This window comes from Phoxinus phoxinus (genome assembly GCF_949152265.1).
Source record: "Phoxinus phoxinus genome assembly, chromosome: 14".
NCBI lineage: Eukaryota > Metazoa > Chordata > Actinopteri > Cypriniformes > Leuciscidae > Phoxinus > Phoxinus phoxinus.
The window spans coordinates 28,696,104-28,715,647 of NC_136889.1; the positions used below are offsets into that span (position 1 = coordinate 28,696,104).

At 38.4% G+C, this 19,544-nt stretch overlaps 1 protein-coding gene across 2 annotated transcripts; it reads right to left on the bottom strand.

Annotated features, from left to right (window-relative positions):
• Positions 1-1,979: 1,979 nt before the first annotated feature.
• nolc1 (nucleolar and coiled-body phosphoprotein 1) lies at positions 1,980-19,203 on the bottom strand. 2 transcript variants are annotated; one of them, XM_079635372.1, is made up of 14 exons: positions 19,006-19,142; positions 18,250-18,305; positions 16,919-17,076; positions 15,380-15,483; positions 15,171-15,288; positions 14,949-15,070; positions 13,460-13,586; positions 13,137-13,199; positions 9,978-10,040; positions 9,262-9,828; positions 5,391-6,362; positions 4,385-4,464; positions 3,348-3,431; positions 1,980-3,231 (listed from the first exon to the last, which is right to left on the bottom strand). In XM_079635372.1, the coding sequence occupies exons 1-14, from the start codon at positions 19,129-19,131 to the stop codon at positions 3,073-3,075; spliced, it is 2,799 nt and encodes a 932-aa protein (XP_079491498.1). In that variant the 5' UTR covers positions 19,132-19,142; the 3' UTR covers positions 1,980-3,072. The 2 variants fall into 2 exon arrangements, with proteins under 2 accessions (XP_079491498.1, XP_079491499.1); XM_079635373.1 differs by having other exon boundaries at positions 2,025-3,231; positions 3,348-3,408; positions 19,006-19,203.
• Positions 19,204-19,544: the final 341 nt, after the last annotated feature.

Sequence of the window (19,544 nt, forward strand, 5' to 3'; positions counted from 1 at the left end):
TATATGCTATTTTGCGTTCAAAGACTAATGGGGAAAAAATTCCATCCCTAGATCCTAATGCAGACCATGAAATGATAAATAAAAAAAACTCAGTTCAGAAGACTGCATATTTTTATTAATGAATAGAAACAATGATTCAAGAAGACACTTAGAGGTGAAAGTGAGGTGTGTGTGTGTGTGTGTGTGTGTGTGGTTTTAAGCATTATTTAATTTCCCATTCCTGAAGTATGAGCAGTGTTTTATTCACCCTCCCCGGGGCATCATTACATTTATCTGAGGTGAATCGGCATTTACAGCTCTTGTCTGAGCTAATGTAAGGACATACCCATGAGCCTCTTTCATTATCACACATTAAAGTCACCATCTGTCATAAATCTCTGAGAAACTTATTAACCTTACCTTACAGCAGAGCTGCTAGAGAGAGAGATGTGGGGTCGACTCGTGTTGTAATGCAGTATTCTGCAGATGTGTCCGCCAGCTCTCACACTCCATTAATGAAGCGGTTAGGGAAGTAAACAGAATGTTTAAAAAAAATAATGTCAGCAAAAGGTCAACTTCGAAAAGTTTAAGCCTTTGTTCTTACGCAGAACCAGTTGCATAAACTGTTAAGATAACTAATCTGATCAACTAGCAGTTAAAGAAGGGCTAAACGTACAGTTTGGAATCAAGTTAAGTTGACCTATGTTTTAATAGTAGAAAACCTAAAAGAAATAGTAAAAAAAAAAAAAAAAAAAAAACAGACTTATGGGGTCCTTACTTTTAATTATTTGTCTCACTCGGTCACTGACTAGATATAAAAAAAAATGCATACCATTATTTACTGGTAACATCAGCCATTAGACATTATCAGGACCCCAAAAAAGCCCCCCATTGCATTACAACTTAATATTCAACATTACATTATAGTACTTAGTTGAATGTAGTACTGACACTAAAACTCCGTAAACCTGAATTTTTCTCACATTTTCATTTTAGGTGAACTATATAAGCCTATACAATTCAGATTGTCACTATCCACGATACATATTTTTGCATTGTTGTGGCAATAATAGATACATTTTATGTGTGATTTATTAAACATTTGTAGGTTACATTTCTACTATTTGATGTTTTAAAGTTTTGTTCCTTGATATTTCATTAAGTCAATTCTATTAGATAAATATTAAGATTTGGTAAGTAAAGTCAGTTGTCGTAATTATTGTGCTGGGCGATACACGATCGATATTATATCGAGTTCGCGATAATTTACGCCGAAAGATGGTAGGCTCTGGATAGTTTTACTCGATATCTATCACACAGCAGAAATAAATATGACACCAGCTAACGTTAGTCAATAACTTGCATGTCGCTAATAATAATTATTAAAATATTTCTGCGTCTCTATGTGAATGAACATCGCAGTATCCTCCGATACACACTCACACACACGTGGCGCTCAGTGTTTTCAGCATCTGCCTCATTTCCACAGCGGCATTGGTTGACTACAAGAGCTTTTCAGTTTAATTTTAGAAAAAACTACCGTCAAATTCGCACTGAAACTGAAATGACAACCCGTCAAAATAAAAGTCCGATTTAGCTTGAAGAAACTATGACACATATATCAACTACTGTTTACTAAATGTACTTCTCAAAGTAATAATATTATTTTTAAGGAATAGCATGCAATATTTTTGTACCCATGTTTTTAAATTATAGTTGCGGATCATCTTATTTTTAAAAGTTTATATACATTTGTATAACATAACAAAAACAGAATCTCAAAAGAAGAAAAAAAAAGTATTAAAGGGATAATAAATGGACATCATGGGGCCCTAGTTCAGTTTAATACTGAACAAAAACTGTACATTCATTCTCAGTCTAACAAATATGTGGAAAGCATTTCCTTCTACATTAATGGTAAAATAATATTGTAATAAACATGGGCGAATTTTTTTTCTTTTTTTGACCATATCACCCAGCCCTACATGTCTCTTTACTAAAGTAGTTCATGCAACATGTAGCATTAATGATACTGATCTTTGTTTGACAACATCAAATAAACCTAAGCTTTATTTCCAGACAGACATCACTTAAAGCACTAACACTGTGAAAAGTCAGATGTTGATTCAGTAAATCTCTGATGGATTCAGTAAACAATTTTTCAGACCAATACAGGACCATCAACTTTATCATTAAATATCTGGTCCCAAATTAACTAGACCCTACTGAGCGCAATCTTCTTTTAAACTAAACTCACAGCTACGGTAACTTGCACCCGTTACCTGTCACATATTGCTTTAAAATTTCATTAGCATGGATTTAAATGCATTTATCAGCAAACAAAACAGGACATGGCTGAGCTCATGACAGAACTTAATAACATGAGATTAAAATAAAAGACAGTTGAGTTTCAGACAAAAAATTTATTAGTTACAAGACTGATTATAAGGGAGACCAAATTACGAAATCCTGCATAACAGAAGTGAAACCATAAAATATCTAATGAGAAAACTAAAATCGAATGGGGAAGACTCGTTATGTTGATGGCGGTCTTCCAGTGGTCCGTTGAAATGAAGTGGGCGGAGTCATTACATGGCTTCTTCAAATGAGACGATCACCAGGCTCAAAATACATAGAAAGGCTCAACGTAACCATAACAATGACATTTCTTTAAGACGCATAATAAAAAAAGAACATCTCTCCACCATTTCTAGTATATTGACAATTACCTGTTAGAACGACCATTCATAATTCGTCAAAACCAACTTCAAGAAACATTTACAGTAAAGCCAAAATGATTTGACATAAGCTAATCAAAAGACTTTCTATTGCAAAACTTAATGAAACGGTGCCACCATGTGGTCACCATGTCTAACTGCATGAAGGACAGTGTAGAAGATCATGAAACCGTACACTTCTCCGACCCCCTCTATTCCTGCTGCTTCACCACAGTACTGATGGATGGCAGGACCAGGAACGATGGGTAGATGGGTAAGAACAGCGCTTGCTAGAGCCGATACAGCAACGAATGGGAGATACAGGCAGGAGAGCTCATTCAAATGGAATCAAAGTTCGTTTAGATTGGGATCTCATTCATTCGCTGTCGAATTTTATGGAGTTCACTGTGGTGGAGATGGCACCACCAATGTAACTGCCCCGCTTCTTCTTGGTCTTTTCATGCCGGAAAGATTTGCCCTTGGTAAATTTAAGCACATTGTTGGCTTTCTGGCCCCAGTCTCCGTTGGCACCCATCTTAAAGTAAATAATCAAGAGTCAAAGAAATGAAACAAAGGCACTACACATGCACGAGGACAACCTCTTTACACTAAATATTGGCCTAATATGCATTCATACGTTTATAATCTCACCTTTGCGTCAAATGAATTGTCTGCCAGTCGGGGGTCCACATCAATTTCCTCGTCTCTTACTCTACGGAAAGGAGCATTGCTTTCCTTTACAAGCCACACAACCGAGAAACAAACAGAAAATGCATTTAAGCAGAAGTGCATAACCAAACAGTCGTGACAATATGGCTGTGTGGAGCTTCCTACTGTGGGAATGGAGAATTTACCTCTGCTAAGAGCCAAATTTTATAATAATAATGAAAAAATATGTGTAAGTTTTACTAGTTTAAAAAATTTGTTCTAAAACAAAAATGACATTCTATTTGAAGACTCGGACTTAACTTCTCAATTCATATTAGAGCTGCACAATTAATCCTCAAAAGATTGCGATCTTGTTCCTAAATGATCACGAGTCTGCTGTCTTTTACACCGGCTTCACGGCGCAAGCGTGCCGCTGCACATGGTAATGAATGATGGGTGTCCACTGGTGCGAAGCAAGCAAAGCGAGCTATTTCAATTCATTCGAGCGTAAAGCTCAACTTCCATAGGAATGAACAGAAAACACTCTCTGCTCCGCGCCAGTGGACACACACCGTAACAGAGTCGGGCGTCACGCTTCTGATGTGAACGCTCTCATTCATGGATACGGGCAGTGACAAAACACGTGCGGTTGACGCTTGCGATGTGAAACGGTTTAAAATTAGGGCTGTGCAACGATTAATCGCATCCAAAATAAAACTTTGTTTAAATAATAAGTGTGCGTATAATTATTTTTTGTGTATATATATATATATATATACACACACACACGTTTGACCGTTTTGTCAGTTTACATGTCATTTTGTTTAGTTGTCTAATGTTTTTATTCTTCAGAGTCGTGCAGCTCTAATTCACATGGATTACTTTGAGGCTTCAAAAGTTCCAGAAAGACATTGTTAGAGTTTCTGTGGAACGGACTTTGAATAGAGGGAGAGAACTCTCAGATTTCAGATCACTGAAGCCGATATACGGGGTGTGTTTGAATATGCACTGAGCCTACATCAACACAAACACACATTTACCTTCTGTTTGACTTTGGGAAAGGTCTGAGGTGTGGATGTGGGGACTTTTTTATTCTTGGGTGTCGTCTTGCTCTGTGTGCCTGCGATCAGGAGGAGAGACAAAAACAAATGTGAGTGCTTTAAAGTGAAGGTTAAACAATTTCCAATAAAAAAAACCTGCATATCAACAGTTTTACACTGACATCTTAACTGCTTCTGCCACATCAGTATCCAAACTAGGTACAAGATGGAGCAAACTTAATTTAACAATATTTGCAAGAGCTGTGTATGTTTTTTAGAATATCACACTTACCTGCATGCGAACTCTAAACACCATTGTATTCCATTATGACTTGAGTGTCTATCTTAATGCAAGGAGCGCTAGAGGGGTCACTTTACTTTAAAAAAGCGTTAATTTAAGTAACTTATGGGGGGAAATAATGTGTTAAAAGTATAAACGCCCCCGCCCCACCCCAGACCTCTGAAGGTCATCTTAATTTTCGCCACTAACAAATTCATTTAAGTAAGATTGTTTCTTATTTAGAGTTAATACATTTTTTTAAAGTGCAGAAAGACCATGGGCATTTACACAATGCGTTTTTGCATTCCGCGGTCCCATCATTATTTTTCTATGTAAATATACACAATGTTGCACTTACATTTAATACCGTCAAGTTAAAATAGTTGAAAAAACAGTGAATGCAAAAACGCGTTCTCTGTGAACGTGCTAAATGGTGCTCACATCTCGCACGTAAGTGCCATGTTTTTATAGTAACATATCAAGTTAGTTAAACTCTTATAAAATGTTTTGAGACTTCATTCTTGAGACTATTTTTATTCTGCAGCCCTTTAGTCTCGAAAAAAATAATAAAAAAAAGTGCTCTGTTTTTCAGCGAAATTGTTGAAAGTTTAGATTTGTTTTGTGTTATGTAATACATAATGCTCTCCGTTGAATAAGAACTGGCCTGAGAGCCAATAACACCAAAAATACATGTTTGCATCAGATATAATCGAGCGCTGATAATACCGTTTGTTGCAGGAGTGACGGGAGTCTTGGTTTCCTCTTCCTCAGAAGAGCTGCTGTCTGCTTTAGCTTTAGCAGCCTGGGCTTTTTTAGCGGGTGGAGTTTTGACCGCCGGTGTTTTAGACGGCTCCTCTTCATCAGAACTGCTGTCATCCGAGGATGAAGACTCTGCGGTCTTCTTGGCCGGCGTCTTCACTGCAGAGGTGGGGGTTTGTTTCGCAGCCTTCCCATTGGCGACTGCAGGCTTGGCGGGAGTCTTCTTCGCTTCAGTCTCAGAGTCTGAGCTGTCGGATGAATCTGAGCTACTGCTCTCGGCTTTCTTCACAGCTGGCTTCACGACCGGCTTCGCTGCTGCTGCTGCTTTGGGCGTCACAGTAGCCTTTACTTTCTTCTCGTCTTCACTGGAACTGTCGTCTTCACTGCTGCTGGACTTGGCTGCGGTCTTGCTGGCTGGAGCCGGGGGTTTAGCAGCAGAGGCAGGGCTCTTAGCAGCAGGGCTCTTTGCCGCTGCTGGTTTCGGGGTCTTAGCAGCTGGAGTCTCGTCCTCTGAATCAGAGCTGTCAGTCTCAGAGTCAGAACTGCTCCCGGCTGGTTTAGCTGCAGGTTTCGCTGGGGTAGCAGGTTTGGATACCGGTGTGGCAGGTTTGGATACCGGTGTGGTGGCGGCTTTCTTCTGTGGCTCCTCATCTGATGAACTGTCTGAATCTGAACTGCTTTCAGCGGGTTTAGCTGCAGGGGTAGATTTGGCTGAGGTGGCCACGGGTTTAGGTGTGGATACAGGTGTGGTGACGGCTTTCTTTTGAGGTTTATCATCTTCATCTGAAGAGCTGTCCGAGTCTGAGCTGCTCTCCGCTGGTTTATTGGTTGGTTTTGCAGGTTTGGATACCGGTGTGGTGGCAGGTTTCTTCTGAGCGCTCAAAGGCTTGGACGTGGCTGCTGGTTTAGCTGGTGCCTCATCTTCAGAGCTGTCCGAATCTGTGGGAGGTAAAACAGATCTATAAGCCAACACAATCTTGATCATCATCACTCACATGGTTTTACTCCATTTCTCTGGATCTCTTTACTTCTACTCGCATCATTCCAAACCTGCACGAACAACTATGATTGTAGTAAGCACTACAATCAGAGATCTTATCAAACAATATCTTTATTATCTTCCAAATTCTAAAAAAGGTGCCCAATTTTACAGACCAGGCTTAAGCTAGTCCCAGACTAAAATGCATGTTTGGACTGTTTTAACTGAAAGCAACTTGCACTAATACGTCTTAAAATATGTGCCATTGTTTTGTCTCAAGATGCACAACAGTAATGTTTTTTTTCTCTAAGGAATGCTTATAAAAGCAACTTAAATGTCCTTAAAATATCTAATCCTGGCTTAATCTAAGCCCTGTATGTGAAACCAGGCCTAAAATGGTACAAATAAAGTGCAGCACATGCAAAGTATGCAATGACTGTGGCAACTTTAAGTATGGGAACATTAACAAAGCCCTAGAATTTAATGAATAATGGCAAAATGTGCATTTACTTCTTATACAGTTCTTTAATAAGATGTAATAACAGAAGAAAACAAAGGGCTTTACTTGTAAAAATGTAAAGCATTTCTTTGAAATGTAATTACTTTGTAATTATCTACAATCCAAGAATTTGCTTGCCCAAATAATTGTTTATTTTCTGTTTTTTACTCAATTTAGATATTTATAGAACAATAAAAGTATTTAATATATTAAATAAGTTGTATTTTGGATACCTTATATTTTAATTTTAATGTACTTGGTATTGAGAAACGGTCTGATGGGGGTTTATCAACGACTTCAGTGAAGGTTATATAGTTGTGCCAGTAGGTAGCGGCAAGGGACTGACTTTAAGAGTGAGTTAGTAGACGTTACAGAATGAATCAGCATTTTTTTTTAATGAATGAAGCAAGGATGTAAACAAAAATTATTTTAACTTTGACACCATGACACCTTAAGACGCAACCGACAAGCAAAGCGGGGAGAAACTGAATCTGACGCTTTACAAAGAGATCAATTCATTGAATAGTTAATGGGATTTCCCCATGATTGGGATGGCACTGCTCAAAGGATACTATGACAATCTTTTTTCTTATGTAAATTGACCTGAAGACTGAGGCCTTGTCCACACGAACACGGGTATTTTTAAAACCGTGACTTTTTACGCGGTTCGCCCGTTCGTCCACACGGAAACGCAGTATCAGGTCACTGAAACCGAACATTTTTGAAAACCCCTGCCAGGGTGAGGATTTTCAGAAACGCCGGTTGCAGTGTTGTCGTGTAGACAGTAAAACCGGAGTTTTTGCCTTGCGACGTCAAAGTGTGCGCCGTTATCCGCTGTGTTTGACGTCAGATGGTGCGCCGCTGACGGCTTCTGATTGGCCAACGTGGCTTTACGGTTAGGGTTATATCGCCGCCTGCTGGTGTGGAATGCTCTTGACGGCACTTGATAGCGTGTTTTTGCGTTTTCATGTAGACAGAGATTTTTTTTTAAAAACATGAGGAAAAACTCTGGTTATAAAAATACCCGTGTCCGTGTGGACATGGCCTGAAAGATGTATCGTGTATACCTGCAAATTTATGAGCAAAATCACACTCATTGCTAAGTGAAATAGCTCAATATCTATATCAGACAGGCTGTAGCATTAATTTAGTGTGAATTTTTTTAAAATATATATATATATATTAGGGCTGTCAGTTAACGCGTTATTAACGGCGTTAACGCAAACCCATTTTAACGGCGTCAATTTTTTTATCACGAGATTAACGCCTAGCAAACTTTGTAGTTTTTTTCACATGCTTTTGCAGCAACTAGTAACGTTGTTAAAACTACAACACCACAGCGGATCTAGCTAGACCAGAAACAAAACAACAGGCTCGCCGCACACACTTGTTTGGGCTTGCGATGCGAACCGGCCAAAGAGTGGACAAGCGCAGCGCCGAGCCGCGTCTAGGACAACTCGTATCGCACATCGGACGCGCGCTTTCTCAGTTTATGGCCAGCAATAAAAACGCAGAATGGCGCCGCCGGTGTGTGTACACTCAGAGAATAATGTGTTCAAATTTTAAATACGAGGCGCTGCGCTTCTCGTCCGGTGTGCGACCCCCTTTAACGTTACGTTTTGAGTGGATGAATGATGAGCGCGAGACGACGAAATGGATGCCAATAAGATTCTGAGTGGAAAGTTTACTTTTAAAAAGTTGCCAAATGGTTCTATTGACAAGACCAACGTGATCGGTGTGTTTTGTCGTTGTGAACTGAGCTATCATCGCAGCACGTCCAGTCGGAAATACCACTCGATGGTCAAGCACACACACAGCTGATGCGTTTCTACGCCCACTCGTCAATATCAGTAACCTTATCTCGTCCGTATTTCTTTCACCCTTTTATTGATGGACAGTGTTACATTGTGTGAGAGATTATTTGCTCCAAGTGAGAATGTTAGTGTGAAATTTGTTTTCAATAAAAAACATTTGCACAAAACAAGCCGGTCCACTTTTCTAAGAGCATTAAAAGAAAAAAAAAGAAAAGAAAAAAAGGGAACAAAAAGAAATCAAGAGACATTTAGAATAGATAAAAATGTGCGATTAATCGCGAGTTAACTATGACATTAATGCGATTAATCGCGATTAAATATTTTAATCGTTTGACAGCCCTAATATATATATATATATTTTTTTTTTTTTATAATTCAAGCACTTTTCAAGTACCTCTTTATAAATATGGCTTTTTTTAAGGGTTCTTTGGCAGGACTTCATTTAAAAAACAACAACAATCAAGCACTTGAGATTTGCTATATAGTACCGGTACATGTGAGTGCACTATATGTTTCCAAGTAATTTTGGATATAATGACAACAGACCTGAACTTGAGGAATCATCTTTCTTAGCAGTTGCCTTTGGAGTAGCAGCTTTAGCAGGGGTTGTCTTTTGAGAAGCAGCTTTAGCAGGAGTTGTCTTTGGAGTAGCAGCTTTTGCAGGAGTTTTCTTTTGAGAAGCAGCTTTAGCAGGGGTTGCCTTGGCCGGCTCGTCTTCCTCAGACTCTGAGCTGGATGATGAAGATTCTTTTGCAGCAGGCGTGACTTTAGCTGGCGTTTTCTTGGCTGGCGCAGGTTTAACTGGAACAACTTTAGCTGCGGGTTTCTTGGCCTCTTCATCGTCCGAGTCTTCAGAGCTAGAAGATTCATCTGCAGCTGGAGTGACTTTCGCAGGTACGGCTTTAGCCGGTGTAGATTTAGCAGATACAGCTTTTGCAGGTGTGACTTTGACAGCCGGCTTTGCTGCCTCGTCCTCTGAGCTTGACGAATCTGAACTTGAAGAGTCTTTTTTCTGAGCAGGAGCCACCTTTGTAGGAGGCTTCTTAACTGGGGCTGCTTTCACGGGCACCGCTTTGACCGCTGGCTTCTTTGCTTCATCCTCTGAGCTTGAATCTGAGAAAAAGAAAGTTCATTAGCACCCAAGAGACACAGAGGGGAAAAAACAAACCCCCAAAAGTGACTTGGTGGTGATAATCTGCAGACACTCTGCAGATTATCACCACCAAGTCACTTTTGGGGGTTTGACAGCGTACCAGACGTACCAGAGCTGTCAGAACTGGAGTCCTTCTTAGCAGTAGCTTTGGGAGTCACAGTCTTAACTGGGGCTGCTCGGAAAAAGGATAAGAAAAATAAATTATATTTGGACATCTTAACAAGCAAGCTCATTTTTTAACCAATCCCTATGATAGTAACACATAGAATTATATATAAACTATAAAGTCTTTGTACATCATGGCAGTTTTGTTATAATGCCTTTAAAAAATGCCTCTCTTTTTTATTCAAACTAGGACTGGGCGATATGGCAAAAAAAATGAAATCGACTTTTTCAGAACGATTGACCGATTCACAAATTCAATTTAGATTTGTTTTTAAGTTTAACTAGTCAACTTAATGTAACTACAATATGATGCAAATAACATTCTCTATTAACCATCTGGTTAAAAAAAAAGTTATATTCCAAGTGCGCCACACCTGAAGTGATCAACGGTGTAGATCAAGTGACCGGTTAGTTGGTAAATATCAATGCAGAGATGCATGAAATATGAAGGCAAATATTGTACAAACTTCTTAAACATATCCTATATACTCAAATAAATAAATTATAGCAATAACACCAGTAATAGGCTATTATTATATATAAATACCCTTTCCCTCAATATATTGTTTAAATTAATAATATTAATCAATATCCTATTGTAAGACATTTACAAACACATTTTTGAATGATGCAAAATACCGTATTATAGTTATCGGCAAAATTTGTTTTTAGTCAATATTGCACACCCCTACATACAACATCTGGATACATTAGAGTAGGGCTGTGCGATATTGAAGAAAAATGCGATATGCGATATCTTGCTAAATAATGCGATATTCGATATGCGATACGATATTTATTTTTCTAAAATCAATTAAAATTGTATTAAGAGAAATCATATAACCAAAATTTCAAATTATTTAGGGGAAATAAATCACTACAACTTTTGAAAGTGAACAACAGCAGTTTTTTTATGTTGCATTAACACAAATTACATTTTAACATTACATTTAAATGTTACAATTACATTTTAACAATGTAAACAAACAGAAAATAAAAATATCACTAATACTTTGCTCCACTATATAGTTAGGCCTACATCAACCTGAAAACATGAACATTCAAGTAAACAAAAACACTTGAGAAACAGTGGAGTTACTACTTTGCTCTCTTTTTGTTTTGTTTTTGCCAAGAAAAACCCTGGTTTCCCGACTGTGGCGATCGGAACCATATCCTTTGCCAGATAGCGTGTAATGGCCTTGGTTATCTCACTATGACGGCGGGAACTTACAGGATATGGTGTTATGCTTTCGAAGCTTGATGATATGGATTGTTGCTTGGGTTGGTGAACGAGGGTTGATTCACCTGAGCTTGAAGATTTTTCTGCCGAGCATTGCTGATACAAATCGTTGTGCTTTGCTTTGAGGGGACTGAACAGATTTGAAGTGTTTCCCGTTTTCGTTGCTACACGAGATTTACATGTTTTACATATAACTTCAGTCTGCATGTGGTCATCTCTTTTAAATCCAAAAAACTGCCATATCTTTGAGGTGCTTCTTCGTTTTGGCACTAAATCGTCGGCAGCAGCTGCGGATGTCTCAGGCTGGCTCATTTTATCATATTAGTTTGCTATGAGCGCGTCACTCACTGCGTGCTGGCTTGTTGATGGTCAGACGTCAGAGCAGTGAGCACGCGGGCGCTATGCGCACGCACACACACAACTAACGTCCGCATGTCAGATGATCTGTGTCGTAAAACTATATAGCTTTGTATTATTTTGTTCATTTATCGCAAATCATTACGATATGCATATCGCGATATGCGAATTTGCGATATTTCGATATTTTCGATATATCGCACAGCCCTACATTAGAGTAAAGAGAATTTGCAATATATGCTTAATTACTGTCACAATGCTATTAATCTAAACGGTCCTTAAAGGTATGCAAAATATATTTATCATACACAATTTATAAAAAGACAGGATGTCACCACAATAACTAGATGCACAATGAATGGTAACTATGATTGATTTTTTAAGAAGAATTCAGGGGCCAATAGTTTAACTATAGTAGTTTTTCCTATTATCAAATGAAATAAAATTGATACAATATTTAAGTAATTTTATAATAATGGTGAAGGGCTGGTTTAAACCAGAATAGAACACATTTTTAGTAATTTACCAAATATGCATGCCCTTTTTTTATTTGAAATGTTCAATTTTTTTTCCTAGGGAAAATCCTAAGGACTAGAGATGCACTGTGCTCTCTATGTACAATGCATCCAAGTTGAATTATTTAATGTGTCACGTTGCTTACAAACCATGCAAGGCCCAAATTATTATAACAGCCCTGAGCAAAAATCAGTGTAATGCATCTCTCATAGCTTATTGCTGTAGTAATTCTATAGGACACTAGGGCTGTGCAATTAATCAAAAGTGAGTTTTGAGCTTCGTCTGCACGCCTAAATGGTCAAATACACACAAAAATGTGTCAATGCCCGGCTTTGCGAGTATTTACGTAAACCCAGTCAATTATGTCTTAAGTGAACGTAAACAGTTGTGTATCCGGTGTTCAACAGTATGTTGGATGCGTGCATTCGGTCTTAAAGTTACAGCAGTCTAGTATACTTGCTGTCTGTGTCATTAATGTTGACCAACAACAAAAACAACAATAAAAAAAAAAAAAGAAATCACTCACTGCTCTTGACTGAAGGACTTTTGTAGCTTTAATAAGAATCAGAACAAGTTTAATACTTACACTAAAGACTATGCTGCATTTTATTTTAGATTTAATCAAGTATTAATTTCTGTAGCAGGCTGTTAGCGGAATACTTAGACTTGCATAAAGAACCTAAAGCACTTTGTTATTTTTTTTATTGTATTTTTCCTATTGTTTGTAATTTGCTTTTTTTGTTTTTATTGCATTACTGACTGTTTACTTATTTTCAATAATTTGAGGACTTTGCTTTTACCTGCATTAGTTTGCCTAGTATTCTGCTGTGGTATCGAAATTGGTATTGAGAACTGTGAAAATTACGATGGTGATGCATATTTTAAATATGCAAGTATATATTTGCTGGAAATAAGGTTGCTATGACATCTACAGAGCAAGATACACTGTGGCTTAATCGAGCAGCCCTACAGGACACCTCAAACTCTTACCGGCGGCTTTGACTGGAGCACGAGTTGTCAGAGCTGCAGGGGGCGGGACGGCACTGAATTTTCCTGTGAATAGAGATGCTTAATTTCACATTGGTGTCCTCTTTTTCAGAAAATCATTTTTGCCTCATAAGGTGCACTAAGGTTATTTAAATGTTCAGACTAGTCATATACTGTCCTGAAAAGCAGTTTAATGCTATGTTGTGATCACATGATCTGGTGAATGCTGCACCCAAGGTGTAGTTTTCAGTGTAAATTCCAAGATCATTGTAATAGAAGCCAGAAAACCCCTCTTTTTAGTGTATGTGAAAGAAAAGCAGTAATACCAGTCTTGGCTTTCTTAGTAGGAGGGGCATCTTCCTCGTCTGAGGATGACTCCTCACTGCTGGACTCTGCAGGGGCCACAGGTTTGGCTGGAGGGGTCTTGACCGGGACTGCTGCTTTTACTGCTTTCTGTGATAGTGAAAAGAATCACAGAAATTAATCTCAATTTCAAATGGACATTAATCTCAAATCATCAAAAAAAATGTTTGCATATAAATGTGGAACTGTGAAATTTGTGAAAAGGTATTCACTTTCACATTAGTGGCTAAAGTACATAAATCATGGTTTACAAAGACTAGCTTATTTTTTTAATCTTTAAAAAAAAAAATCCCTAATGTGAATATAAAACCTCAGACAAACTTGCTATTTAAATAAAGTCCAAAGTACAAAGGTATGTTAGCCAAAATAAAAAGGAATTGTTCCAATCTCATTTGATTACATTTTAAAATAGGGGTGTACGATATCACGATTTTTGATCGTGGGCAATTAGAATGTCTCCACGATCTGCTTTGGAAGAAATATCGTAGTATCGAGCTACAGTGCATTCTATCAGGTGCAGTTCTGGAGCCTCCGTCTCAACATACTGTAAAACGCGACATACATTCATTCACGCCGAGGTACAGTTAGTTACACTCACAGGACACTGCAATTCACAAAAGTTCATTATTTGCATGCGTTTTAAAGGCTTGCCGGTTAAACATTTCATTCGCGTGCTGATGCGCTGTTCTAACATGAGCTTTCCTGAGCAGGTACACCTGAAGCGCACAGGCACTATAAGCCTGCAAACAGCGCCTGGTTACTAAGTAACTAAGTTATCTTTCGAGTCTTATTGGGCTAATACTGTCAAATACACATGGGGTTTACATTAACACAGCAGGTTATGTCTAAAGTGAAAGCAAACATTTGAGAGAAAATCGAGTGTGTGCTCTCATATACATGTATATTAGATGCGTGCCAGTCTTAAAGAGACAGTAGCCTAATAGCATTTACTCGCTCTAATGTTGTTCCAAACCTGTATTAATTTCTTTCTTGTGCTGAACACAAAAGATGATATTTTGAAGAATGTGCGTAACCAAACAGCTGCTGGTCCCACAATTATGTTGTGTGTATGTAATGTGTATCTTTGTTCTTATCTTTTAATAGAAAAGAAAATGACAAAGATTTTTATCTTGGTCACTTTGGCCAAAATGTCTGCCATCATTTATTATTTTATATTTGGTTTCCTTGTAAGGCTTCGTTTTTAAAATAGGGACAATAGTTCGGCTGCAATGCTCAGTCCCATGCAAAATAGTAAAACTATCATGAAAAGAATCATGATTAAATCGTGAATCATGATTTTCCTGAAAATAATCAATATATAATATTAGATTTATATTATATATCAATTTAATATGATCTAAAATTTAACTATGTGGTAATTAACACAATTTGGGAAACAGTTTGAAATTTGAGGTAAAAAAAAAAAAGTTGCATGTTAGTATGTTAAAAGACCTTAGCTGGAGCCTCGTCCTCAGATTCACTCGAGCTGTCCTCGCTGCTGCTGTCCTGCTTCTTCTGAGCTGCAGGTACAGGCGTGGACGCCGATTTAGGGGTCCCTGCCACAGGCTTGGCCCCTGGAGATCACAGATCATCACTTTGAACATGCAACTGACTTTGAGTGAGCTAGAATGCCCCGAGTAATACACAGGTGTAGTAGTGATTGAGAATATGAACCTTTAGCTGGAGTTTTGGCGGGCTCCTCATCAGAGTCGGACTCTTCACTGCTGGAACTGGTGTCTTTCTTTCTGGCTGCTGCCGCTGGCTGAACAGCAGGTTTCACAGCTGCAGGTTTCTGCACAACAAATCAACAAGCCGAGATTCAGGAAGAGGCATTCTAGCAGAGAAATCCCACACGCTCATGTAAACATCATCAACTTCCTGACCTTTGCTGCCGTTTTAGCCGGAGCTTCATCCTCAGAGTCACTGGAGTCAGAGCTGCTCTCTTTAGCAGCTACAGCTGCTGGCTTCTTTGGAGCAGGAGCTTTCACTGGAAACACACAATACTTCATATCAGTGCACAATGTAGTGTTGAAAAACAACCATTCAAAAGTTTGAGGTCAGTAAGATAATTTTTTGTCCTTTGAAAGAAATTAATTCCAGGACATAATAAATTGATCAAAAGTGTCAGTCAAGACATTTATAACGTTACAAAAGATTTCAATTAAAAACAAAATGCTGTTCTTTCTACTCATAAAATAATCTTTAAATATGATATATATATATAAATAAATAAATAAATGTTTGCAACACTTTTCCACAAAAACTATTAAGTTTTAACTATTAAGTTCTATTGTTATTACGGCACCAAAACATTGGAGAATGATTTCTGAAGATCATGTGACACTGAAGCAGTAGTGATGCTGAAAATGTAGCTTTGGATCACAGGAATAAATTAAATTATTAAAAAAACACTTTAAATTGTAATATTTCACTCACAATATTACTGTTTTTACTGTATTTTTGGTACAGTATATGCAGCCTTTTGTGAGGATAAGAGACAAAAACAGAGTACAGTTTGGAATCAGGAAATAAAAAATAGTGGAACCCAATTATGTTCATGAAGTATTTCTTGAGACAGAACACCGCAAGAAAATGCATTCATTTTCTACTCTCCCACAACATTTTTATTGCTATGTTTTTCTCTGGCAGTACCAACAATACCAAATTGATTGGATTAGTCCAATCAATTAAGTAATTTGTGAATCATTGGCCCCGTTTAAAACTGGTATTAAGATGTGTTTTGGTCGATCGGATCACAAGTAGACGAGGGAGACACATAAACATTTACAGTGTTTTAATCTCTCTTTTGTCCACTTTCAAACACCTCTGTCCTGATTTCTTCGAAGGGAGGGTCTATAGGAGGGGAAATGTATGGGATTTTTCAATCTAATGGACAAAATAAGCTCACAATTAACATATGAGCACGACCGGAGACTGCAGAAAAACACAGGGAGAGCATCAGCTTTAGTTTCGGCTCTGACAGCCGCAAGACCAGCTGAAAGCTGTGAGTGTGTGATAGAAATCAGGAATGATGAGAGAACATTGTGCTTGATATGTTTTTCATTTTCAAAGCAAACTTGAGTCCAGACAAAGTTTAAATCCTGTCTGGCTAGTGCGCTTCCCATAATGTTTACGCATTAGGTCAGAAGGCGGAGATTTTGTGTCTTTTTGAGTCTTTTGTGGCTTTTCGAACACATTAGCATTTACACCACGAAACCAATCCAGTCGAATGAGTGTTCGATTATCTCTGGAAAAGCTCAAGACATTTTAGACCCGCTTTACACCGGTATTTAGCGTCCTCCACTTGTGATCCGATCGACCAAAACACATCTCGATACCCGGTGTAAACAGGGCCATTAAGTGGAATCCTAATAAGAAACTTGTAAAGTCCCTATGAGAAAAATAAAGTGGCCGCTATGTACCTTGTACTGCTTTCTTGGCAGGTGCTGCAGCTTCCTCTTCACTGCTGGAGTCTTCACTGCTTGAACTCTCTGCATCTTTCTTTGCTTTCTTGGCTGACGGGCCATTGACAGTCACAGGGCCACTGGTGACCGCTTTACGCTTTTTGGTTTCTGGGGACCTTGAGGAAAGAAGTTGTAGTGATTACAACTAGGGCTGGGATAAACGATTATTTTTTAAACGATTAATCTAGCGATTATTTTTCCCGATGCATCGATTAATCTAACGATTATTTTCCCCAGTCCGATTCGATTTCGATTATCGATTATCTGCCCATTAATTGACTATAATAGCAATTTATACATGTTGATTTACATGTCTGAATGAAAAAAAACATGAATTCCTTAACATTGCAATAGCCTATATGTTTATTGCTCTTAAAATTCCAAAATAAAACATTGTACAAGTGCATGCATTTCTTAGTCAGAGGTAGCATTCAATAAAACCTTGATTAAATATCAACAAGTAGGCTAATCAAATCCTATGTGTGTAATATAAAGATTTCAGATTAATATATTCGTTTTCCTTAAAATTTGAATTAACAGAACAACTTAAACACTTTGCAGTTTGAATGATGTCCTGTAAACAAAATGACGGAGTATGTTTTTGTTTCCACTGTTCGATCGCGCCTCACACTCACACACACACACACACATAATTAAACACTCTGCGACTTTGCGATCGCGCCTCTCTCTCTCTCTCTCTCTCTCACACACACACACACACACATAATCAAACACTCTGCGACTTTTCGATCGCGCCTCTCTCTCTCTCACACACACACACACGCGTACACAAATATAATCAAACACTCTGCGACTTTGCGATCGCGCCTCTCTCTCTCACACACACACACACAGACACACACACACACACACATAATCAAACACTCTCAGACTTTTCGATCGCGCCCGCGCCTCTCTCTCTGCCGTGGTGCTAGAATGGAAGGCCATCTCCATTTTGCAAAGACGACATATCAGGGAATTGTTTCCTTTTTAATTAAAGAATTCCCACACTTTAGAGGAACGAGTGCGTGCCGCCTTGCACTTCTGAAAGTCTGAGGAGCGAGTGGTGTTGCTACTACTCTCCGACGCCGCCATTTTTGTTTTGGGTCTGACGAATCGACGTGCATATTTTGCGTCGACGTATTTTTTGCGTCGACGTCATCGATGACGTCGACGCGTTGTCCCAGCCCTAATTACAACCCAACCGTGAAAATGACAGCAAAACTACCGGCATGAGCAAGAGTGAGCTACAGTTGCCATTTAAACAATTAAAGACAGCTTATACTTACTTCACCCAGAAATTGAAGATGTCCAGGAGACTGTCGTCATTTTGGTCCTGGGGTTTCTGATGAGAGTAAACCGATAAGATTGCAAATTATAATACTTGTATATTATTGTAAAACTTAAATATCCAAATGCTATATGCATGTATATAAATGTAAAGTAGTAGAAACTCCAAATTTGAGGGGTGATCATCAGCAGCAGAGACACTCTAAAACTAAAAGATATTAAGCCTTCTGTGGCTATAGAAAACATTTGTAAGAATAATTAATGCAGCATGTGTCAATTTTGCATTCTTGTTTATTTTTGTCAACTGTTGTGTTGTCAAAATGTATTAGGCCTAACTTTACTCTTAATATAAATCTATTACTTAGTTTTGATATCCCAGGCTTTATATGTTTTACGGTAAGGTCTGTAAAATGTTATACATTTAAAGTTTGATTCCAACATTGTCCAACACTGAACCTGTTGAAAAGTCTATCTTAGGAGAATAGTGATGAATATAATTAATTCAGGACTAAGAATAAAAATGTAAACGTATAAAACACTGCTGTAATGGCACAGGTCGAAATGATAAAACAACCGGCAGAAATTAATGTATTAAAGCACATCCTATAGTGCGGCTCGTAAACACGTGTTCGGCAAAAACTGCGTGTCAGTCCCACGCGTGTGCAGAACTAACGTTACGCGCCCCGATCGACACACACCGGACTACTGCCTCCGCGCGCACGACGGCTTCTAATAAACATGTGAAAGGCTCTTACCACTTTAGACTGCTTTATAAACTCTTTCGCAGCTTTGGCGAACTTATTCTCCACGAGAAAAGAGTACACATGCTGGTAGAGATCGCTGGGCACCTTGCCGTCTTGCGCCATCTTCGTTGCACTCATGTGGAGGAGGAGCGCGATTGGTTATTTCAACGTCACGTGGAGCCGATGAAAATGGCGCACGATGAGTGCGTCATACTAAATGTACGATTATAACATTATCGACTTTTAGGTAGGACCTTTACAGTCCATAGACTCTATGGATAGGATTTTCTAAAATGCAGCTTTTTTGAAAACCCACCACCCCTTCCTCCTCCTTTACTCAACTGAAAAAAAAATCTTGCTTCCATCCCTTTGTACTCGCTCAAATGAAAAAGCTATTAGACGTTTTTTTTCCTTCAATGAGTTACGTGCCTTGTAGCTTATCACCAGATGTGTAGATTTGTTTATGTGTACACTATTATTTTATTATTATTTTATATTAGATATTTTTTATTCGTTATTTATTTTACTTTCATATCTTTTTATTTGGATTT